The 25,418-nt window shown below is 40.6% G+C and overlaps 1 protein-coding gene across 1 annotated transcript in view; it reads right to left on the minus strand.

Annotated features, from left to right (window-relative positions):
• The window catches only part of AKAP11 (A-kinase anchoring protein 11), a gene marked incomplete at both ends in the record, with an annotated part of 35,066 nt that extends 21,719 nt beyond the window's left edge, over positions 1–13,347 (minus strand). The window contains 5 exons of the mRNA XM_079545618.1: positions 30–294; positions 1,617–1,751; positions 2,291–2,338; positions 7,628–7,744; positions 13,288–13,347. Coding sequence (XP_079401744.1) covers positions 30–294; positions 1,617–1,751; positions 2,291–2,338; positions 7,628–7,744; positions 13,288–13,347 — 625 coding nt within the window. The remainder of the gene's footprint in view (positions 1–29; positions 295–1,616; positions 1,752–2,290; positions 2,339–7,627; positions 7,745–13,287) is intronic.
• Between the last annotated feature and the right edge of the window lie 12,071 nt (positions 13,348–25,418).

Raw genomic sequence — 25,418 nt, forward strand, 5'->3', positions numbered from 1 at the left:
ACAATTTCTATAACTCTGCAAGCACTTACCAACACTTTGCATCTTTGAAGGCTCATCTTCATCTAACTGCTCAAAAGCAGTGACAAAATCATCTTCAATTGAAGAAACTGACTGATTAGTGTCATCATCTTCTGCCCGGGACGTCTCTGTTTGATGTTTTTGCAGCGAGTTTATTTCAACTGTGTGTCTTACACCCATGGTATACTTGCTCAGCAAGGTAAATACATAATCTGCTTTGATCTTTGGGAATGAAGGAGCCAGTCGCATCACACAAAGCATTTCAGGAAGTTGGTTCTTGAAAAAGAGAAAAAAGAAAACAAAAAAAAGTCTTGGAATAATCTCAACTGTCGGGAATGACAAAGGATTCCTTCAACATATTGTTGTGGTTTAATCTGGCAGGTGGCTAAGCACCACACAATTGTTTGCTCACTCCCACTATTTCCCAGTGGGACAGGGGAGAGAATCAGGAGGAAAAAAAAAGTAGAACTCATGGATTGAGATAAAGCTATTTACTAAGATAAAGAAAAGGAAACAGATGATACTTTTTATATATAAATATAAAAGTATATGTATGCATACTTATAAATATACATATATGAATGCATATAACAAGTGATAAGCAAGCAATTCTCAGCACCCCTTGTGCAGCAGAAGCACACGAGATAAACTCCCGCTCCCTCCATAACTCCTTCTACATGATTTTATATGGTATGGAATACCCTTTTGGCCAGTTTTAGTCAGCTGTCCTAATTCTGTTCCCTCACAGCAGCTTGGGCCCTTCACTGAGAATGGCCTTAGCTCTATACAACACTGCTTATCAGCAACTATAAACATCACTGTGTTATCAACACTGCTTTTCTCCTAGAACCAAAACACAGCATTACACCAGATACTCTGAAGAAAATAATTGTGTCCCAGATGAAACTGACATATATTTTAATCAACAATAAGCAATTCAGAATTTTTTTTAAAGAAAATAAATGTGTAAAGCAATAGTTAAAATTACTTATCCACTTTAACGACTTCTCCATTTGAATACATTTTTACAATAAAACAAAAAAGGCTGTAAAATACAATTCTGACATGTTCTCATGAAACTATTTGAAAAACACAATTTTAAAGCCTGTTTATATTGAACAGTATTTCAACTAATAGGATATTTATTTCCTCAAGATTTTGTAATGCAATTTGATTTAACATGCAAGTCAATATAACTGAAAGTTTTTTGCTTTGACAACAAACTTGTAACTGGAGAAGAACCCACTGACTTTTATGAGGACCTGATATTCTCATAATTTCTTGGCATCTCTGTTTCAATGAAGAGAGTCTGCAGAGGATAGAAGCCATATTTGAGCAGAGCTGAGATAGGCAATTTGACAAGTTTTCTTTCCAAACTGGCAGTGAAAGAGACAGCAATTGAGCAGAAGGATGCGATCAGCACCATAATATTTGCACTAATACTATCTAACACTCATTTTAAACAAAAAATGTAGAAATACAGAACACTAATACTACCATGATCCCAAAATAAAACAAGCTGCAGTATTACCAAACTCTTTAAGAGGCCAAATATAAAGCTTCTGTGCATCAGACATGCAAGACAACAAAAGAATTACCTGGTTTTTCATGACACAGGGTTTTGTCAAGGTTTTCTTTACATCTTTTAGAAAAATAACCTCATTTTCTTTTAGTTTGCACAACTGAAGCGATTTCAGAACATCTGGAAGTTCTACAGAAACAGCTGACAGCTCCTGGTTTTAACATAGGAACAAATTGAGAATACAAAGCAAGAAAAATAAAAATGAATGAAAATGAACAGTTATTGTTTGTTGCTTCATTTTAAATCTCATACCCCCTCCAACAGCTGCTAATTTTGATAAAGTTTCTCTTTTATCCCTTATTTATTAACCCATCCACCACTTACTCTCTCAAGCTCTAGTATAAAGCTCAATTCCACTAGTAATTTAATAATACAATAATTCAATCCATACATCTAACCAGCTCTTCCAAAGAATTTCCACTGTTTCTCACGAAACAGAAGAGGGTTAAAGGTCACAGAGGAGAATCTTGGAAGCACTGAAAAGAAACTGGACATCATACAAGGTATGCAACTACAGACAAAAGACTTAGCCAACGATGGTCCTCAGTGGACCTCCAGATGCTCTTAGAGGACTAAGTAAACACATTTCAAACATCACAATTCCTCTGTCCAAAAATCTACGTAGTACTTACAAGAAATAACCAGTGCTGAAAAACATTATATTTCCCAATCTAGATAGATATACTATACCTGCAAATGAGCAGTACCCATCTCTTCAGCAAAACCTATGAATGTAATCTGTAGAATAAAAACATGAACATACTGAAATTCAGAAAATAACTCTGTAGTTTTCTGTAAAACTGTTAGCTCGGAACATTTCTACCATAAATCTTCATTCTGCCACAACAAAACTCACACGTTAGGGTAGCAATTCTTGCCTAAAAAATACTGCATATGCACATAGTAACGCTATGGTATTTGACTTTTGAAAGACCAGATCAGACTGAGGTGCACATACAACTTGTAAAACCCACTAAGTTCATTTCTTTCTAGGGTCAATTTGCTTGCTGAAATTTAGCAACACATATACATCCCATTAAGTCTGTTAAAATAAAGATGATTTTGCAAAGATCAGTGCTTCAAGCTGGACACGTATAAACCAGTTCTCATCTGAAATCTGTCCATGCTAACAAACTATGACACATTTGGATATTCTGAAGAGATCACGACACTAACACAGACAATTTACCAAGTAAATTGATTAGCCTTAGGCCAAAACACAGCAGATGACTTAAGCTGTGTGTCTGCATGCCATACCCAAGTAGACAGACCCTCTAAAGTAAAAGGATTAGAGCATTCAAGCACTAAGAAGGTCTTGTAAGGCTCAAGAACCTGCTATATGTCTGAAACGTCAACTATATTATGGGTTTGGGGACTTGTGGACAGGGGTATTTTATTGCTTTCTGCTATTCTGCTTACAGGCATCTCATTTCATTCAAGGCTAAAAGATCAAAGGCATTAAGTATTTTGTCTTATCTTCATTCTTTGGCATCAGCTTATGATCTACTTTACATTCAACTATGAAAATTTTGTTTCAGATGTCAGATCTTCTCATTTTCATTTAATATTTCCCTAATGAAAAATCAGTTGGGTAACTGCATGCTACTAAAAATACACAGCTTTTATTTTCAAAACAAGGTTGTAAGAACTGGAGCACAAATATTAACACATCCGTTGATGTGAGAAGAGTATTAGGAAGCTGCTAGGCTAAGAAGGGATGGGGTCAGGAAAGCCACAGCCCAGCATGAACTAAACTTGGCAGGAGGTGCCAAGAAGAAGAAAGGATTCTACAGATACCTCAACCAGAAAAGGAAGGTCCAGGAGGACGTATTCCCCCTAGTGAGTGACACAGGCAAGGTGGGTAACAACAGACAAGGAGAAGGCTGAGGTACTTTTTGTCATGGTCTTCTCTGATAACTGCCCATCACACAGCCCTAAAATGTTTGGTTTGGAAGGAGGAAACAGGGGAAGTAACGTCCCTCCCACTGTAAGCAAAGACCATGTTTGTGACAACCTGAGGAACCTGAACATCCACAAGTCTACAGGTTCCAATGAGATGCACCCCAGAGTCCTGAGGAAATTAGCTGATGTAGTCACCAAGCCACTCACAATGATATTTGAATAATCGTGGCAATAAGGTGAAGACACTCGTGAGTGGAAAAAGGCAACATTGCACCCATTTTTAAGAAGGGTAAAAAGGATGACCCTGGAAACTACCAACCTGTCAGTCTCACCTTTGTCCTGAGAAAGATCACAGAGCAAGTCCTTCTAGAAGCTATACTAAAGCACGTGGAAGACAGGGGGGTGATACGGGAAAACCAGCATGGCTTCACCAAGTGTAAATCCTGCTTGACCAAACTAACAGCCTTTTATGATAGTGCTGTTGCATGAACAGACAAGGGAAGAGCTGCCAATGTCACCTGCTTGGACTTCAGTAAGGCCTTTGACATGGTATCCCACAACATCCCCCTCTCCAAATTGGAAAAATATGGATTTAATGGGTGTACTGTTCAAGGGATGAAGAACTGGCTGCAGGATCAAGTCCAGAGAGTGGTGGCCAATAACTCAATGTCTGGATGGAGATCAGTGATGAGTACTGTCCCACAGGAGTCAGTGCCTGGACTGATACTCTTCAATCTTGATCAGTGACACTAACAATGAAGTTGAGTGCAGCCTCGGCAAAGTTTGCTGATGACACCAAGCTGTGGGGTGCAGTCAACACACCAGAGGGTCAGGATGCCATTCAGAGGGACTAGACAGGCTCAAGCAGTGGGCCCAGGTGAGCCTCACGCAGTTCATCAAATCCAAATGCAATACCTTGCACCTGGGTCAAGGCAACCCCTCCTACCAATACAAACTGGGGGAGGATGAAAGGACTCAGTAAAGTCCTGCCAAAAAAGACCGTGGTGAAAGGAAAGCTGAACACGAGTAAACAGTGTGCCCTTATAGCCCACAAGGCCAAACATACCCTGGGCTGCATCAAAAGAAGTGTGGCCAGCAGGGCAAGGAAGGTGATCCTGCCCCTCTACTCTGTGCCGGTGAGGCCTCACGTGGAGTACTGCATTCAGATGTAGAGTCCTCAGTACAGGAGAGACATGGACATGCTGGAGCATATCAGGAGGAGGGCCACAAAAATGATCCCAGGGATGGACCACCTCTCTTATGAGGACAGCCTGAAAGAGCTAGGGCTGTTCAGCCTCAGAAAAGGCTCTGAAGCGGACTGGTAGCAGCCATTCAATGTCTAAAGGGGAGGTACAGGAAAGAAGGGGACAGACTCTTTAGCAGAGTCTGTGATGATGGAACAAAGAAAAACGGTTTCAAACTTAAAGAGGGTAGATCTAGGTTCTATATAAGTAAAACCTTCTGCAGGGAGGGTGGTGAGGCACAGGAACAGGCTGCCCAGAGATGTGGTTGATATCCCATCCCTGGAGACACTCAAGGTCAGCCTGGATGGGGTCTGAACTCCTGATCTAGCTGTAGGTGTCCCTGTTCATTGCAAGGGAGTTGGACTAGATGACCTCTAGAGGTCCCTTCCAACTCTACAGATTCTATGATTCCATGTTTGGAGTTGAAGTTGATGCGGCTGGGATTCAATTATTTCAGAGCACTATGCAATTGAGTAAGTGATTTTTAAGTATTCGGGTCACAGTTCACAGTAAGACTGTGCTAGTGAGATGCTTCTCATTCCTAAAACCAGCAAAGAACAACTCTATGTTTACAATCACTTATTAACTGGATCAGCAACTTACCTGTGCATACAGAGAAACTATGAAAGAGCTATAAAAACAAATGGCTGAAAAACGATTGTTCTGTACTGCGGCTGAGTTTTGAATAAGCACACATGGCAACAAAAAACCTTTTAAACTGAAATCATGTTAAAATATTAAGAATTCTGACTTATTTCAGGTAGTATCACGCAACTACGTTGGCCTCCCACAAAAATCTTCCTGTTTGCATCCACTTATCTTTATCTCAATTACAACAAAATCTTAAATTAACTCTTTTGCAGTAGCATTCTAAATGGCTCTTAGCAAATCACAGTTCTCTAGCATCATGTTCACAGAATCACAGAATTGTAGGGGTTGGAAGGGACCTCCAGAGATCATCGAGTCCAACCCCCCTGCCAAAGCAGGTTCCCTACACCAGGTCGCACAGGTAGGCATCCAGGCAGGTCTTGAACATCTTCAGAGAAGGAGATTCCACCACCTCCCTGGGCAGCCTGTTCCAGTGCTCAAGCATAAGTTCTTTGTGCTATTAAATGATCCTTTTTCAGTGATATACCCTTAAGCTCCTACATCTTTTAAGCATACAGTATCTGAAGACACCTTTCAATTCCAACACCTCATCTGCACAACACCTACTGTATGAACAGAAGAAGAGGCCTAGCAATTTAAAGGCTTGGAGGGAAAACATTTCTCTGAAGAACATTTTGGGAGGCTTTAGTGTTTGCTGAGGTTAGGATGTTTTTTTAGTGGGTGTATGCTCTTTTGTCTTCCTACAGGTCCTTTCCTCTTCCTCAAAATAATGATTACGAACCTTTTCCTCTCCCAAAGAATACTTTGCCATCAAAGAAACAGCTGAGTCTACTAATTTCTGTCTCAATTACAACCTCTAGATTTATTATGCTCAATCTCCAGTTTTCACAAACAAATTAACACCTTTAAGACCTGAAACTAGTACAGATGTTTAAAATGTTGGTGGTTAGGCTGGAAATCCTTCCAGAAGGACTGACAATCAGTAACAGAAGCCTTTCCTTTAGTGTATGTAACACTGTATTTGAAGCTTACCAGAATCCACAGACAGAGATAAGCTCAATTGAAATGGCATAGGAAACCTAAATAAAATGTTTTTAATTTTAAGCAATTGTCTTCACAGACCTAGGAACTTGTTTTTTTAACATTATTCTGTAAATAGATGTCTTACCCTGTACACTTGAATGAAGAAAAAAAAACCAAACACCTGTTTTGTGTTTCTTCCATCAACTCTTACATTTCAACCAGAAAGCTTTCACTTGCTTGAGCTAATAAGGTAATTACATATCATAGTAAGCTATCTTTCTCCCTAGGGACCATCACTGACCATCATTCTAATTGTTGCCAGGTATTTGCTAAAAAAAAAAAAAAGGAAAGTCCAAAAACACTTGGGGTTGTCCAGGTGATCCTAGGTCATTTTCTGCTGGCCCTACAGTCTGCTTCTTTCCCTCCTCCTACTCCTTATCCAATTACTATCCTTCCTTAATAGTTTCCTAAGTCTTTTATTGCTTCATTTTCCCTTCTTTCAGCTTTTCTTCCTAATCAGTTCAGGTCTTGCTCCCCTCCTATAAGGCTCCTTGTCAGGCCTGTCAACTGCTCAGTAGTCTTCTACAGCTCTTAAGAGATACACATTACATAGTGCTTCTTACCTTTTTGGTTTCTATTTGGAGAAATTGGTCTTAAATTTTGTAACTCAAACAGATCCAGTTGTCTTCAAAGCTCAAGGTTTAATTTACTGAGATACTTCTGAATTCTCTCTGAGTCTACTCTTTTTTTTTTTTCCCCCCCCCCATCACCAGACTTGGTTCAGCTTTTGGCCCATATGTATTCATGTCACAGAAGTCCTGATCTGCAATGCTGGAGCTTTACCTTTTAACACTGAGCACAACGAAATATAAGCAGACCACTAGCTTTCATCTTCAGACTTGGACCAAAATGCTTGGTATTTACCCTAATACTTCATTAGGGTACTATCCGTACAACTCGAACACAGGAATGCTCACAAATGCTGAGCATCCAGTCACACCGTTCCTACAAAGCTTACCTACATGTCTTGCTATTTAGTTTCACAACTCCTACAAAGCAGAGAAACATCATCTTGAAACGTTACAGTTATTTTCAGCACTTCAAGGACTGAATGCAAGAATAGCAACATGGGGCAAGGAATTAATTGTAAGTGGCATCACTGTTCACATTTACTATCCTGCATGCTACAAGACAAATCATCTTACATCATAACCGAAAAACATAAATAAAAGATTAGGTTATGCCAAACCTCAATGAAGTTATCTTGTTCTTCCCAACTTAAACATTCTTCTGCTGATACACTGCATAACTCTTTTCTGCTGTGCAGCAGTGACTTCATAGAGTGCAGTACACCTTCACCAAAGCTCTGAAAAACAATGGGAAAAAAAAGACAAGAAGTTATTTTCAGTTTTGAAGAGGCTTTTCTAGGCCCCTCCTTAATTTCCTTATTCTAAGCACTGTTTCAAACTTTGGGCAACCTGTTCCAGTGCATCATCACCCTCTGCGTGAAAAACTTCCTCCTAAAAGATCCTAAACTTTCTCCTAAAAGATCCTAAGATCAAAGAAAGTGCAGATTTGGGAAAAAAAGAAAGATGAATCCAAGAAGAAATTTGAAGGCCCACCCACTCTGTGCATCAGAGCTTGTATACAGAACTTTTCCATCAGGTCTTCCTTAAAAAGCATGAAAAGCTAATTTTGCCATGAAATATTAGAGAGATGGCTTCAGCAGTCACAAGGAAAGAAAACAAGCCAAAGGGAAAAAAAGAAACCCTCTACATATCTTCTTTCCCCATTCTATAAAAATTAAAGAACTTAACTCCTTGTAATTATTTCTTGTAATATTTTCTCCTTTTGGCTTTTAAAATTGCTGTCCCCTAGCAAGTGAAAAGGTTAAGAAGTAAAAATGAGATTATGATTTGGTTATGCATTGTTGACCCAGTTATTTATTCTGCCCTGTTACAAATTAAGTGAGAAATGCATCAAATCTAAGCTATTTCAAATCTGCACAGCTTCTTAAACAACAGTAGAAGTACCAGAGAACCAAATTTAGTCAGGGAAAGCTTTGCATTTCTCACAATCCCACAGCAAAAATAATCCCTTTATGGTAAAAGCTGACGTTACTTACCATAATTAAGGCTCTGGAAAGAGCTGTTTTTCTTAAAAACAATGGTGTTAAGTACTAATACACTGGAAGCCCAACTGATACCATCAGTATCACCATACTTGTGCTCATAACAATATAAAATTAGGAAAGCATTTTTAAACTACTAAGACAGAAACAAAATTCAGGACCCCTGAAATAACCAAAACAGATTTCAAAATGTTAGCAAGCAAGGCTGGGATTACTAAACTTACAGCAAAGGCCAAGTAATATTGAAGCAGTCAAATCAGCCACATCTATGGAAAAGTAAGAACCAGTAACTGAAACGTTTTGACATGCATTTAGGGCACCTTGGAGGTCATTCAAATAATCCCTACTTGCATCTCTAACTTTGTACCCACGTATTTAATTGCAGTTACTGTAATACATATGAATCTTTATACTTCCCAAGGTATGCAAACAATGTTTCTGATCCTCCAGATCATCCAGATCTACAGGTGGCTGCAATGCTGATACTGCTGACAGGCTCTCCCCCAGCAGATTTAGAAGCAGACTCTCACCCATCCATCTAACAGAAAAAGTCACTTGAGCAGTCAAATCAGCTTGATGAAATAGCTCATTTTCAGCTTATACAATAATTTAATCAGTCTCAGCACTCAAAACTAAGTAATAAAAAAGTCAGACAATATGACCTGGAAATTCCCTGCAACCCAACAATGACCCAGTCTGATAAAAACTGAAAATGATTCTCTGCTTCTTAGAGTAGGTAATTACTACATACTTCATATATACATTTTTTTTCCCTTAGTTTAATATCCTGAAAGAAAACACAGGATAGACAACGAGAAAAAAAGGTATGGTGTTAAGAGTTACTGTAGTTTAAGTTAGAAAATTCAGGATTTTGGAGAATACTGGGTGTAAGAGAGCAAGAAAGAAATGTGCAATAATAAGAAAAAGATGTCGCTCAGGTCTGGTAGAACTGTCATAAAAGGCTATATGAAGGCCTGGCAGTATAGGTTTTTGTTTTTTCAGAAGGTAATAGGTATAGGCTAGCAACACAATAACCAGTGTCCTCATAACTTATCTTGAAACTGAGGTCAAGTATCATCAATATTAATTATTATTATTAAAAAAAAAGAGTAAAGGTACAGATGAAATCTGATAACATGAAGCGAGCAGGTATCATTGATTGAAACAAGAGCAGCACATACAGGAAGCTCAAGGTGAGAGCGGTATAAAATGCAAACATATGAAGTGCAAGGTTACAGCCTTTAAAACTAATAGCAAGCTTTTAAATAGAACTGTGAAGTCACATCTGGGAAACAAGAGATGTGGCTCCGCCTCTTCGTCACGACAGTGAAGCAAACAATCAGTATGATGCAGCACTGAAAATAGCAAACGTGACCCCAGTAAGCATCCTTTAGCAGGATAACTGACATAGTTTGTGTGGCTGAGTGCGTCCTCTGTAATTGCACGTACCATATCATCCTCATGTAAAAAGAAGATTAACTCACAACAAGCACAGATGAAGGATAATCACTGAACACAGAGGCTTTCATACAAAAGCAGACTAAACCTTTAGCTTGCAGTTTCCAAAAAAAAAAAAAAAAAAAAAAAATCAAGACTAACAGAGAACATATCTACAACTGTAAATACATCATGAAGGTGAACATCAGCCAAAGGGAAAAGAACAAGCTGAAGAATAATGGTACCTGTGAACAAACAGGTATAAGTTTGTTGTGAGTAGTGGAATTCCTAAGATTTGGAATCATCAAAGCAGTATGCTTCAAAAAGACTTGAAATCTGTAGTAGGGCTTTTTGCTGTGTTTTGTTTTGTGGGATTTTGTTTTCATTTCCTCTCATTAACAGTGAGACTACATTTGATAGCCTTATTTCTATTATCAAAATCATGCTTTTGACAGAGACTTCACTTCAGAGAAAACTTCCAACCCAACAGGCAATGAAAGCAAGCTTTCTCAACCACACCAAATTAAATTGAAAACTGAAAAGCAGCAAGTCCTCAAGATCAACAGATCAATGTAGGTAAGGACAAGAGGTCATCTTCAACAGAAGGACATGGTTTGCTTTTGTAAACAGTACAACCACTAACAATATACTTCTACATACTGACAAGAGAAACAAAAGAAAAGTACTTGATAGGTCCATATACTCCTTCCTCAGATGCCTGACAGGAAAGTCTGCTTTAAGAGTGTGTTTGGAATCTGCACTAAGTCAAAGTAGCAGAAAAGAAAAATACCCTAAAAAGCATGCAGAGCAAAACTGACCTGAACAATGAAAATCCTCACCACTCTTCCAGCTCAAAAGAATCATGTGAAGTTTTGCATTGCTCCCTTTGTAGCCAGCAAACCAAGGAGTCACTAGTTACAGATCCTGCACTGTAGAAAAAACTGCACACTACTTAGTCTAATGAACTAAATAACTGCTTTCTAACATTTCATACAACCTACAAACCTGCCAGACGTTTGCAATACTGGAGAAAACTGCTTTTGCAAAGCTAGCAGAAGGAGATTTCCATGATCAATAACAGTACCTGAAAAACTCTCACTTCTTCCACTGCCTACTGAAAAATCAAGTCCAAAGCAGGCAGATCACGTTTACTCTGCACTTAGGTATCAGGAGAACTTCTTCCTGATTTCACATAAAATCAGGAAAAATAAATAAAATAAACTGAATATTCTCAAGTCATTTTGTGAAAGTGGAAACTTCTGCTTTAAATGCAAACGCCACAACCATGCAGTGCAACATTTTCATTTGAAGTATTACGAAGACAGGAATCAGACTGCAAGCTGAGAACCAGCAGAAGACAGTCTAGTGGTTGGTGACCTTGCACACAGCAGGGGATTGAAACTAGGTGATCATTATGATTCCTTTTCAACTCAGGCCATTCTGTGATTCTATGAAATATACTGTCATCCTGATCAGACCACTGCCTGGGTCTGTGAAAAAGAATTGAAGAGCCAAACTAAAACTTGTTATCCCCCAGGGAAAAATCAAGAGGAAGCAGCTAGAGATAAAAACGTCAGAGTTCAGCTGCATGGGAATGTAGAATTCTGCAAGACACCTAAGAACTCGTGTTGCTAGAATCACACAGTCCAGAATGCTTAATGGCAATTAACAGAGCAATTCACAAAACTAGTACTTTAGACAACCATTCCAATCAGTGAGGAATCACCGTAATCACTTTGCAGTGCAAAGGCCAAAAAACCTATGGGATTTTTGTCTGACTTTGGTTTTATGTGTTATGTGTGGGTTTTTTTTCTTAGTTGAAGAAACTGTCAGGTTGGATTTTAGGGAAAACCTCTCTGAAAGAACAGTCAGGCACTGGAATGGGCTGCACAGGGAGGTGGTAGAATCATCGTCCCTGGAGGTATTCAAGAAACATTTAAATGTTGTACTAAAGGACAAGGTTCAGTGGGGAAATATTGGTGATAGCTGGATGGTTGGACTGGATGATCTTAGAGGGCTTTTCCAACTTTGGTGATTCTATGATAAAAACAAATAGGAAATCAACAACATCCTCTAAAATGCACTTTATGATGGAGTTAAGGATGTAAAGTGACCTGAATGCTGTTAAATAACTTTACTTTAACTTTACATAAGCCAAGAAAAATTGTATACATCATGTCTTAAAGCTAAAAGATAACCCATAATTATAAACTGCTTAATACAAAGCAATTATCATTCTGAATTTGAAACTGATTAACTGCCTGGCACTCACATCATGCACATCCTTGCTCTCAGGCTGTTTCTATAGGATCTATGATGCATATACTGTCTCCTTAAGAAAGAAAAATGTGTTTTATGGAATAAAAGTAATGCAATTTCTAGGCAACAAAACTATTCCTTGCTTAATTTCCCCTCTTCAACACTGCACACATTTGTAAGTCAGGCAGGAATCAGGGAAGACCCAGGAAAAAACTCATCTGCATTGGACTATTGTGAGAAATATGGAGTCATGGAATAGCTCAGGTTGGAACAGACCTTTAAGATTATCTGATTCCAACCCCCTGCTATAGGCAGGGACACCTCCCTCTAGACCAGACTGCTTAGAGCCCCATCCAGCCTGGCCTTGAATGCTTTTAGGGAGGGGACATCCACAGCCTCACTGGTAACTGGATAAATCAGTTTATTACTTCAGGGTAAACTTCAATGTAATACTTTCACTTGAGGAAGCTGCAGTTTATTTCTCCAAACTGAGGGGAAAAAAATTGAAAAGAATAAATAATTTTTTTTTTCCAAATGTGTTATCTTTCACAAGTGCTTAAACAGACTATTTTTCACCAAAGCACTGCCCAGAAATTCATGTAAACCTAAGAATAAGCCAGATTAAAAAAAAAAAATCTAAAAATATTACGGTAAAACCTAACACAGACTTCATTGGGCAGTTGTCACTGACTGCTATATATTTCATACATGTAAATTTGAATGTGTGCTTAAAATAAAAAAGTTGTTCTCCACAAACAAGGCAAAATTTAACATTCAAGTACATCACTTTCATTGTATCCACCTCAAAACTGAAAAGGAAGAGAGGAGAAAAAAGCATGCACAACCCTTCTCTACAGTATTTTGTCTCCCAGGCTGTACTCTGCTGGGATAAATAAGCCAATGCATAAAGCAAGGGCAGTTTTATGCCTCCTTGAAACATCAGCCTGCCAAAATTAAAACTTACAAAAAAAAGGGGGAGAGAAACCTCACCATCTAAACCTAAAAGTTTACTTAGTTCATTATCAGACTGCTGCACTAAGGATTGAAAAATCTATGAAATTATTATTATTAAATATAATTACCTTTTTCACTGATATTCTTGGTTTCGTTCGACTGCCCTGAGCCCTTGTGTAGATATCCATGATTTTATCAATCTTAGTATTCGATGGCACAAGTCAGCTCAAAGATACCTACAAAAACATTCATAGATTAATTTTCTTTCCCCAATTTGTTAGCATACGTTCTGAAAACACAAGTAGACAAAGCAAGAACTGATAGAAAATAAAACATTTTCAAACTAAGACTAAGCAGCACACCGTCCAGACTGCTGTCCCTGCAAAAGAAAAAAAAAAAAAGAGCTGCCTTAACATAAAACAATGCACAAAATGTAAAATTAAAATATGAGAACAGCCCACACATTACAGTCAGTTCCAACACAGTTATTTAACTAGATTTCAATGCTGCACTGGTGGAAAAAAAACGTTGTATTAAGTATTGTTCCACTGTTGTTGATACTGGGGTGAGGTGTACCAGCAGATTCCTGGACCATGCAATGTATTTCATCTTTTTTTCCATGGTCAAACAACACAGGCTATCCAAAACATAAGCTATCCAAAATATACTAAAGAGCAAATGCATGTAAAATTGACTGCAAAATAAAAATAATAATTAAGAAAGCAAAAAAAAAAAAAAAAAAGTCCACAAACACAGCAAGCACAGGTTTTCTTTGCAGGGCTGACCAGCTTGGTTTTCTTGATCTCATCTCAAGCACATCTTTAGTCTTTTTACAGAAACAAGCACAGGTTTGTTCTTGAGGACATGTAATGTAAGTAAGAAGAGCAGTACTGACATGTGATCATTATGGTTTTCATCTTCTCTCCACTGCCAACAACTGTAAAAGCCTCCTCAAACATGTAACAATGAAGAGCACCCGTATATACTCATATTCCACCTTAATTTCTGCTTTCTTTCGTAAAGATGAACTTGCCAGAACCTTCCACAAAAAAGAAGTTACACTCAAACTGCAACACAATAACAAGAAAGAAGAAAAAAAAAACCCCTCACTTGTTCCTGCTGCTCTATCTTAACTGGCTAACCCGTTTGGTTAATCTCATCATGCCAGGGAAATACTCTTATACACATCCTTGTCCTCACAACAGCCATCTGTGGGAAAGCTGGTCTCACACTGGGCCGAAGACCAGCAAGCCATATGAGCTCTGACGCTTTGCCATATGAGGACTGATGCTTACAACAGTTTTAACAAAGCCCAACAGAAAAATCACAAGGATGACTCTATAACCATGCAAGTTTCAGCACTATCTACTCATATAGAGCAGCCTACAGGTACACTATCTTTGGGCAACAGGTTAAGTATTTTCCTGTGGCATCAGCTAGCAAATGCTGAGATCTAAGCACCTGAACTAAGCCACTTGCAGTGTCATCCACCTCATGGAAGCAACGGCTTTGTAAATCACAGCACTAAGATGTGGAAAGATGCTGAGGACCAACCATAGTGCTTTACCCCTGACTCAACACCACAGCCATTCTATCTTGTCTGCACCCTGTCCTTCACTATCAGTACCATACAGGTTCTCCTCATCACCTGGGGTATGTCACAGCTCCCTGTCACTCATTTCCACTTGTCCAAGAATATAACATAAAGCTGAAAACATAAAGCTGAAGATGTATAAAATTATTTTGTTGGCTAAAGTACCCAAACTTAAGAACTAACCAGAAAGGAAGTGAAAACACTGACAAACAAAACAGCCTGGAAATAGTTGGTATCTTGAGAAAACAAGATGCTTCTTTCTCTTTTCTAATGATTTGTCACTTGCACTAACTGGGTTGGCAGTCTTGAAAAAGTCTATAAAAATGACAAGCTGTCTCAACCATAGCTGCATTCAAACTAAGCAGAGGGGGGTAAATGCATCTGGCAGGTCTCAAAATTAGGAAAAAGTTCAGCTCAGAAAGAGTGGTGAGGCAGTGGCACAGGCTGCAGCCACTGTCCCTGGAAGAGTTCCAAGAAGCATGCAGATGTGGCACTGAGGGACATGGTTAGTGGGCACGGTGGGGATGGGTGGATGGCTGGACTAGATGACCTTAGGGGCCTTTTGCAATCTTAATGATTTTATGATTCTATGTTACTCCCCAAGCACCAGTATCTTCTCAAAGAAGCATTCCTTCTTTTAAAGAGCTGGACCAGAGAATACCTACCTCAAGAGGTATTGTTTTCAGATTATAAACATGTCAAATGAGGGAATAATCAGATTAAATTATTATTCCAGACTGAGTAACACATTCCATCACTACACTTTTTCAACTACAGAATCCACGGACAACAAAATTTTATGGGGGATGAACCAAGGTGGCAAAATTCAAAATTCAGGCCTCAAAAAAAATCACCCTGCTTGCAAATCAAGAAATTCACCCACACTGAACCAATTCTCAATATACTTAATTTTTCGATAATCACTTAGATACTGGTAATGTTTACTGCTAGATTAAAAACTGAAAACTACTGCTTTAACATGGGAGTTGGACTAGGTGATCTCCAGAGGTCCCCTCCAGCCCCAACAACTCTCTGATTTTGTGAAAGGCTGCCTGCACAAATCTGAAATCATTCATAAATAGGAAGTGATGTAAGGTAATTAGCATTACATGACAGATAGCATGACAGATGAACACATTACATAAACTGTGATTTTGCTATCACTGATTGTTTCCAGATACAGCAGAATTTGTACGCAGACTTGAGAAGAAGAATTTGGGGGTGTCAGTTGATGAGAAGCTCTATACGAGCCAGCAATGCACACAGAAGGCCAACTGTATCCGGAGTCGCAGCAGGAGAGAGAGGGAGGTGATTCTGCCTCTCTATGTTCTCATGAGACCCCACCTGGAATACTGTGTCCAGTTCTGGATCTCCTGACACAAGAAGGACGTGGAGCTGTCGGATCAGGTCCAGAGGAGGGCCACAAAGGGCTGGAGCACCTCACCAATGAGGACAGGCTGAGAGAGCTGGGGCTGTTCAGCCTGGAGAAGAGAAGGCCCTGGAAGGACCCTATAATGGTCTTCCAGTACCTGAAGGGGGCCTACAGAAAAGATGGGGAGGGGCTTTTAATAACGGTGGGTAGCAAAAGGAAACAGTTTTAAACTGGCAGAGGGTAGATTTAGATTAGATATTAGAAAAAATTCTTGACTGTGAGGGTGGTGAGACTCTGGAACACGTTTGCCCGGTGAGGTTGTGGATGCCCCCTCCCTGGAAGGATTCAAGGCCAGTCTGGATGGGGCTGTGAGCAAACTGGTCCAGAGGGAACTGTCCCTGCCTACAGCAGGGGGTTGGAAGCAGATAATCTTAAAGGTCCTTTCCAACCCAAACCTTTGTATGATTTCTCTCCCTAACCGACTCTGATAACATCTCAGATCCTCATTAAGAATCATAACACCAAAGCAACCGTTCACAACTATGTGATTCCATTTGATACCAAGGAAAACCAGAAAGACTTACAAGAAAAAAAAAAAAAAAGAAAAAAAAAAGCAGCAGCTACTTTGACTTTTTTTTTTTTTTTAATATATATAAAGCCCCTCAAAAGAGTCAAGGAAGTAAACAAGCCGCATTCCTCCTAAATCTCAGGGCTGGGAAGAAGAGATCGAGGGGCCGCTTTTCGTAAGCCCACCGTATTACAGCCAGGCGCTTCCAGCAGCCACAGCGCAATCCCCGCAGAGCTGCCCGCGAGCCCCGCGCCACCCCCTTTGCAGGCCTCCCCGCCACCCCCCGCTCCGTTACCAGGCTCTCCCCAGCCTCCGCGCCGCCCCAGGCCACGCAAAGAGCCGCCGGCTCTCCCCCTCCCTCAGGGCAGGGCCGGAGCATCCTCCGGGAGGGAAGGAAGGAGCCACCTGTGGCGGCTACCGGGCCGGGAGGCGGCGCCCCGGCCTCAGTGCAGCCCGCCGGAAGCGGCAGGCCCTGTCTCTCTGCAGAACAGCGGGCGGCCCGTACCTGAGCGCTGTCCTCAGCGTCCGCCGCCCGCCGCCATTTCTCCTCCTGGAGCAGCGGAGCAGCCGCCGCCTATCCAGTCGCCGCCAACCCAGCGCACCGCAGCGCAGCGCCCAGCCGCCGCCACGCCACGCCCCCGGCGCGCGCCGTTCTCGCGACGCTTCCCTCTCCGCCTCCGGAGGCGGGCGGGAGTCATGTGACTCCTTCCGCCGCGCTCCCCCCCCCCCCCCCCCCCCCCCCCCCCCCCCCCCTTCCCGCCGTTTGTCCCGGCGCGTTCCTCGCCTGTTGTGTGGGACAGGGTGCCGCCCCCCCCAACCCCCGGTGTGAGGGAGTAGACCTGTGTGGTGAGTCGTTCCTGCTCTCTGTCTGGGTTGACGCCTGCTTTGCCTTCCAGTGCGCTGGCTGGCTCAGCAGGTTAGAGGACTCAGACAGAAATTTCAGACCCTTTTGTGTTTTCAGACAAAACACCTGTGCCCTTCCTCGTCCCTGTTAAACATAGTAATGCTGCCAAAAGCCACAGTACCTCAAGCGTGTCATTTACCCCATCGCATACGCTTTTTCAAGTCCTCATTAGCTGTAATGTGCATCTGACCTGAGGCCTCGAATCCATCCTGTTTTCTTACTAATTTCATGAGCCTTTCCACATGATTCCATTTCAGCTTCTTCAGACACTAACCTGCCACACAGATGAGGAAGTTCATTGAATAATATACACCAAATAGGCCAAGTGGCTCACTGTCCTTGCCTCCCCACCCCGCCACCCCCTCCCCACCTCCCCAAATAAACAGGCTTTCAGATTCCAGATAGGTCTTAGAATCGCAGAACCAAGATCATCTAGCCCATCCCACCATGGTCACTGACCATGTCCCTCAGTGCCACATCCACATGTGTATGGTTCTTGAACAGCTGCAGGGATGGTGACTCCACCACCTCCCTGGGCAGCCTTTGCCAGTGCCTAACCACTCATTCTGAGAAGAAATGTTGCCTAATATCCAACCTGAAGTCTTCCTGAGATGTGGCATACCAGAGTGAAATTAGCTAACTGGGGCAAAAAAAGATTCCTCCTCTTCCCAGGGACTACAAGTCCCTACAGGGTGAGAAAAACTAAGTGAATAATTGAATCAAATTTAACTGGTTTGACATCATTTCTGTGCCCAGTGAGACCATCCTATTATGGAAACACATTCATCTGAGCAGAAAACACTTCAGTTTTCATTAAAAAAAACCCTAAAAAGTCTGTAAGAGGCTTTTGTTGTTACATGCAGACTTTTGCCAAAACAAAGTAGATCTGGAAGCAATGTAAACATGACAAAGCATGCTTTAAAAACAAATCTGAGCCTTTTATTCCCTTTGTTCTATAATTCCCAGTAGACCATTCAGAATAATGAGTTCCTATGGCTTCCTGCCAAAGCCTTGGAAAAAAATCAGATTTTATCCTTGTCAGGAACCTATGTAACATAGCCCACAGCACATCATTGTTTGTCAAAAAATATGTTTATTGTGCAATGATAAAAATGGAGATGGCTCTGAGATTCCGAATTGTTTTACATAACTTTTTTCACAACTTTTAAGTACTGTGTATGCACAAGAAACTTGGATGGTCAGCCAACATTGCTTAAAATGTGTATTAATGATGGAGAAAGAGTGTATCAGTTTTGGAGCTCTAGTGTTTTATGCCTTTTACGCTGTGCAGTTCCGTTTTCCAGGGCTGTGTCTCTGTCTGTGAGCTGTGCCATTGCCCCAACTGAGAAGAGAAGGATTGTGGCCTTCCAATACTTGAAGAGAACATATAAACAGCAGGGGGAACGGCTGTTTATGAGGATGGATAGTGATAGGACAAGGGGAAATTGTTTTAAACTGAGACAGGGGAGGCTTATGTTAGATATTAGGAAGAAGTTTTTCACTCAGAGGGTGGTGAAGCACTGGAACAGGTTGCCCAAGGAGGTTGTGGATGCCCCATCCCTGGAGGCTGGATGTGCACTGGGCAGCTTGGTCTAGTGGCATGGGTGTCAGTCTGTATAAGGGGTCAGAGTGAGCAGAGCCAGGGTCAGCCACAGCCCCAGGAGAGCATAAGGCCAGGCAGGACTTCAGCCCTCAGGTTAGGATCACACCCCATGAAATCATCAGATGGCGCTGGCTGGAGATGGCTGTGCACTTGCAATGTCTTTTCTGCTCTTTCTGTATCAAAAATGTGTATCTGTAAAATGTTTTTGTGAGAAGCATTACCTGGCTTTGATATTACACTGAGTCACAATCTGCACCTGCCTTGTAAGCTTGACATTTTCAGGATCGCTGGCTTGGAGCAACATTTTGAAAGATTGTCTTGGACTGACTTAGTCATTTTGCTAAGGTATTCCATGCCACTGTTGTAAGAGGAAATAAAAAACTAGTTGGAGATTTTATGGCAGCTTTCCATCCATTTTCTTTCTAGTCTCTTAATAAGACTTTTTTCCTCTCTACATGAAACCTACAGAGTTGCATAATTCTGTGTGTTTGTTTTTATTTATGATACTACCTCTGAAAAATGTCCCTCTATAATTAAGGCTTTTTTAAGGCCAGAAAAAACTTGAAATTACATCCCATAAAGTACACTGATGGAATCTGTAATAATACGGATCCCTTCCTCAAAGGCAGATAATTTATAGTCTTGTTATTCTATTCCTACCTTGAACTGGAGACAGCATGCACTTCTTGTCTGAAAACCTGGGTAAGCCTTGTCATTGATACCTTTACAGTAATCTGAAAGGATCTGCCATACTTGATATTATTTTTTCTCAAGCAAACAAACAAAAAAAAACACCAAAAACTTTTGGTGGCTCATCCATTTATAACATCAGCTTCTGCCTCTCAGCTCTGCTACCTGCATTTACATCTGCGCTGTTTCTGAACCGTGCCAGCATGAACATTTGTGAAATCAAGCAGTAAATGAGATAGAACTGGGAAGACCAGAAAACAACCTGCTTTCCTTCCAACTTGCTGATTCAGTTCACCAACGTAATCTGTGTGTCAGCATGACACTGGGGATAGCATAGACACAACTGAGAACAGAAACAGCTTCAATTGGCTTGCTCTGCCACCAAGCGCGTATAACAACTCATGTGTTGACTTATGCTGCCATTTAAGCCCTGCTCACTGTCTCCTTAAAAACACTCTTGTCTCACCTACCCACAACAAAACTGGAACTTTTCATTTGAGAGCTTTATTTCATTAGTCATCCTGTCAGAAATCTTACATATATGCTAAACCGTGACATTTGTCTCTGACAAGTGCCTCGTTTATGGCATTATGGCATAGTGTTTTCTTTAGACTGTTTCTCTAATCTGCTGTTTCCAGTGATATGTTTGAGCATCAATTTTTATTTGCGTGCTTGTGGATTTTTTATGTTTTTTCTTCTTTTAAGTGAAACTAATTATCTTTGTATATACATAAAACTGTGTTGCTTTCTTATTTTTTCTTTCCCGAGAGTTTTGTCTATAACCTATATAAATCATCTTCCAAAACAATATACTTAAAAGTAGTAACCCACAGACTATATTCAGAATTGAATGCTCAGTTCTTCAGTTATGTCCTGCTGACAAATGTGTTCCCACAGGCAACTTCTTAGGCCTTTTGAAACAAAATGGGAAGTGCCACAATATAAGTTTATAAAAAGGAGCACTGTGCTGCACAGAGACTGTTTCAGATGCTCCAAGATTCTTATCCAACACGGTGGAACATGTTGTGGAGTCACATCCTTTCTGTACATTGTGTTTTCTTTAGAGGATGCGATAACACCGTCATTATGTTACACAAGAGTGTACAATAATAACTAGAGCTAGTTAGGAAGTAAAATTTTTATTCTACAGGAAATTCCAGCTTGTCAATATTTTGTTTCATCAAGCACAGGAACAAAATGCATTGGCTTTGCAGCCTTTCTGGCAAAAATGGAACAATCTATTTCTTTGCCAGCTGTCATGCCTGGGGAGCCAAGAAACCAACTGAGCTGTCGGCACATTGCCAGGGAGAGGGAGGGCAGAGAGGGGGGATCAGCTCCGCCAGTCAGCTGAGCTAAAGTAAACAGCCAGCTTGGTTGGGTTGCTGGCCAGCTGCCACAGCCATATCACAGCTTCGGCTTCTGTCAAAAGTTTTGATGGAACCACTACTAGCTAACATTTCCACTGCCAATCTGCTCAATTGGAAAATGTTCAAACAGCCTCCAGATGACTGACTACTGTCAGAAAAGGAGTGCAACTATCCTTCACTTTGGATTGCTTATGGATTTCTTCAACTTTGTCTTGTGATTTATGCACCTCCCCCATCCCACAAGAATGTGAGTTTATGAATGAATGTGACTTGATGAATGATGAAGTGACTTGAAATGAATGATTTTTTTCCTTAGGGAAGTGATGGTGCTCAAGCCCTTGAGGGATTATTCAGGGTGTTCTTTGTTGCTACATTAGTAGTTAAAATTATTTGAATAATATTGCATGCTAAGAGTACCTACTAATGACTGTTTTTGTATACCTGCTAACCAGAAGATACTGCTACTATGGACAACCCACTATGAGATTGAGACAAACTCTTGTGACTGTTGTCAAATACATGCTGACTCATTGTCTTCTGTTTGCATTTATGGACGGAACTAAGTTAGGATGAATTTGCTAAAATGCAATAATGGGGAAAATATATCTTCTGAACTAGGTAAAAGATCATGATCTTTATGCTGTACTGGATGACTGGTAATGTCAAGGTCAGCACTAATATAGGAGGTGTTGATGCTCCCTTCATCTTCAGAACTAGCAGTACTTAAGTGTTACGTTTGCTGAAGATAATCACAGAATCAAAGAATGGTTTGGGTTGGAAAGGACCTTTAAGATCATTTAGTTCCAACCATCTGCTGTAGGCAGGGACACCTCTCTTTAGACCAGTTTGCTCACAGCCTCATCCAGCCTGGCCTTGAATCCTTCCAGGGAGGGGGCATCCACAGCCTCTCTGGGTAACCTGTTCCAGTATCTCACCACCCTCACAGTCAATAATTTCTTCCTAATATCAGGTCTAAATCTACCCTCTGCCAGTTTAAAACCATTTCCTCTCATTCTGTCAGTACAAGCTTGTATAAAATGCATGCTTCCAGCTTTCCTGCAGGCCCCTTCAGGTGCTGGATGGTCCCCCCCCAGAGCCTTCTCTTCTTTAGGCTGAAGAGCCGCTGCACTCTCAGCCTGTCCTCATTGGCTCCAGCCCTCTGATTGTCTTCATGGCCTGATCATCTCTGTGGCGGCCCCAAGCCGCCTATTTGAGACACGTATATAATTTCTGTTTTAGGATAAATCTTTTTCAGTTTCTGCAAGAAATCTCTCAGTTGTTTCCAACCTTGTTTCCAACTTGTTGCACATACTTGCTGCTTAAAGTCCAGAGATGTAACAAACCATTGTTACTTCAGCTGTGTTAACTGCAGGGAATAATGAATGTCCTTGCAAAAGTTAAGAGGTAATTAAATTTTCTGCGTCTTCATCTGTTTAAGTAGTCTCTAATACTCCTGCTGTGAAATCAGAGGAACAACAGGTGCTTTGCTGAGCTACATTTTAAATCTCATTCCTTCCACTTGTAAATAAACCTGACTCTTACTTTTGTGTCCTCTCATTCATTCAACCGCAGTGTTGATGCTACAGCAATCTTGGTGAATCCCACTTTGTTACCATCTGGATTCCAAATTATTTTTATTGTGGTTGCTTTGCCTTACATTGACCTTACTCTTTTGTATGTGGGCTCACTTTATTGCTGCTTTTATAGCGTATTTTATACTGGAAATAATATGCACTGAGAATCTTTTCCCACATTAAAAATAGTCTTAAGTGCAATTTGTGGGGTACTACTTTCTTCACTCCTGGTGGAGTTATACAGTTTACTGTGCACTGCTGCAGTATGTCTGAAAATGTGCTCTTTCTCTCAGATGATACAGTAAGTTCAGCACATGTTTAAGGTTTAGGTCACTCTCAGTATGTCCATTTGGATTTCCCACTCACAACACACATTTTATATCCCATACACAAATATCTGCTCTTTTGTGTCAAGTCTTTCTGATTGATTATTAAATTCCTCAGTTTTGTCACATACTTTGGAATACTTTCTATTTCATCCCTGATTCAGTATATATTAAAAAAGGAAACATTCTTTAAAAATCAGTGCATTTTAATGCATTTTTCTGTCAAAATGTTGAAGGAAAACTACCAAATTCTATATTGCTTGGTGGCATCTTTGCAGCAATAATAGAATTAGAATCATGGAATCATAGAATGGCCTGGGTTTGAAAAGATCCACAGTGATCATGTAGTTTCAACCCCCTGCTATGTGCAGGGTCTCCAGTCACCAGACCAGGCTGCCCAGAGCCACATCCAGCCTGGCTTTGAATGCCTCCAGGGCATCCACAGCCTCCTTGGGCAACCTGTTCCAGTGCGTCACCACCCTCTGTGTGAAAAACTTCCTCCTAATGTCTAACCTAAACCTCCCCTGTCTCAGTTTAAAACCATTCCCCCTTGTTCTATCACAGCCCACTCTCATAAATAGCCATTTCCCCTTCTTTCAAATATTGGAAGACCACAATATGGTCTCCCTGGAGCCTTCTCTTCTCCAAAATTATCATTAGCTTCTCAAATAAGTATACTCTTTCCCTCTATCTATCTATCTGTCTATCTATCTCTCTATCTCTCTGTCTATATATATGTCCCTAGAAGTCTTTTGTCTCAGAAAGAAAACTATTATCCCAGCTGCTGCTATTGTGCAGAATAGCCACTCTCTACAGCTGTGTTCCAAGAACCTCTTTACAAATCGCTGTTTGGAGACTGAACATCTTGTCTAGAATGAGACAAAGAACAGAAATGCCTGTAAGATATTCTGTGAATTCTGCCCTACCACAGTAAGATTTCTCAGTAACTGTTTCTGGGTGACCTTTACTGAAGGCTATCTGTCATTTTCCCAATGATGATTTCTCAGGAAAATTCCTGAGCTCAGAAATGCTACATTTACACAGCCTATTTAGAACCAATTTAATTTTTCAGCTGTCACAGAAGCAAGAAATGACAAATGTAAATAAGCAGTCTGAAACGTATCTTCAGAATGCATCTAGTTTATCTACAGATTTACAGTGATAGTTATTCCACACACTCCTGATTTCTAAATACACCTTTATTATACGCACTAACTGTGTGCTGAAATGTGTATGGAATACAAGGTCTGGGTCTGTTGGGCCGGTGGACAGGGTAAACATAAACCATACCCAACTCTAAATAAGAATGATTTAAAAAACCTCTGCAAGAAATATGCTTGATGATCACAGTAATGTCTGTAATGTCCTCTAGACAAATCAAGGTGCAACTTGAAGAAAACCAAATGCAGCAATTTCTAGAAAAAGCAACTCCATCATTTACTTCAACAAGTAAAACTGCAGGGGAATGGAACAGACTGCGGCTTCTAATAACAAGCTTCTCCATATTTCTGCGTTGCTAAAATATGATATGCAGTAAATGCAGTCTGGAAAGCTAGTGTAGTAACTTACTTTTAAAATAGCGGGTTGAAGTAATCACAATACATTTGAAAGTCCCAGATCACCCGTGTTTACTGATGCAACCATGGAGGTAGACTGGAATGGCTGACAGTGATGATGTGTGCTTTAATTGCGCTCTGAGAAACTAAGAACTGCAGAACAGTTAATTCCATCAACATACAAGGCCATGGGAAGTTATTCTTAAAGCTCAGATGACTGTGACAGCAAATTGTGTTTCTCAAGATTGAAAAATAGCTTAAAACCGTCGTGATAGGATAAGGGGGACAACGATAGTTATAGGACAAGGGGGACTGGTCTTAAACTGAGACAGGGGAGGTTTAGGTTAGATATTAAGAGGAAGTTTTTCACACAGTGGAAGTAATGGAGAGTGTCTTGTTTTCATTAAAATCAGGTGTTCCAAGGAGGCTTTTAACTTTTAGTGTGGGTGTATTCTATTTCTATTCAGGATAGATAGTGCTGCGCAGTGCAGGTATGGGAGATGTGTCAGAGCTAGGACTGCTGCTGAAGAGAGACAATATCAACAGATCATTATGGCCCCCCAGGCTTCAGAAGCATTGAAAAATCAGAAAGTAAATGTAAAGCTACTGCGAATGGCACCCTCCCCTTCTGTACTACAAAGTACTTCTTAGGTGCTTCCCAAACAATGTTCCTTACACCAATCCTGAAGCAATGCTCTATGGCTT

The sequence above is a fragment of the Tetrao urogallus genome, assembly GCF_951394365.1.
Source record: "Tetrao urogallus genome assembly, chromosome: 1".
Classification (NCBI taxonomy): domain Eukaryota; kingdom Metazoa; phylum Chordata; class Aves; order Galliformes; family Phasianidae; genus Tetrao; species Tetrao urogallus.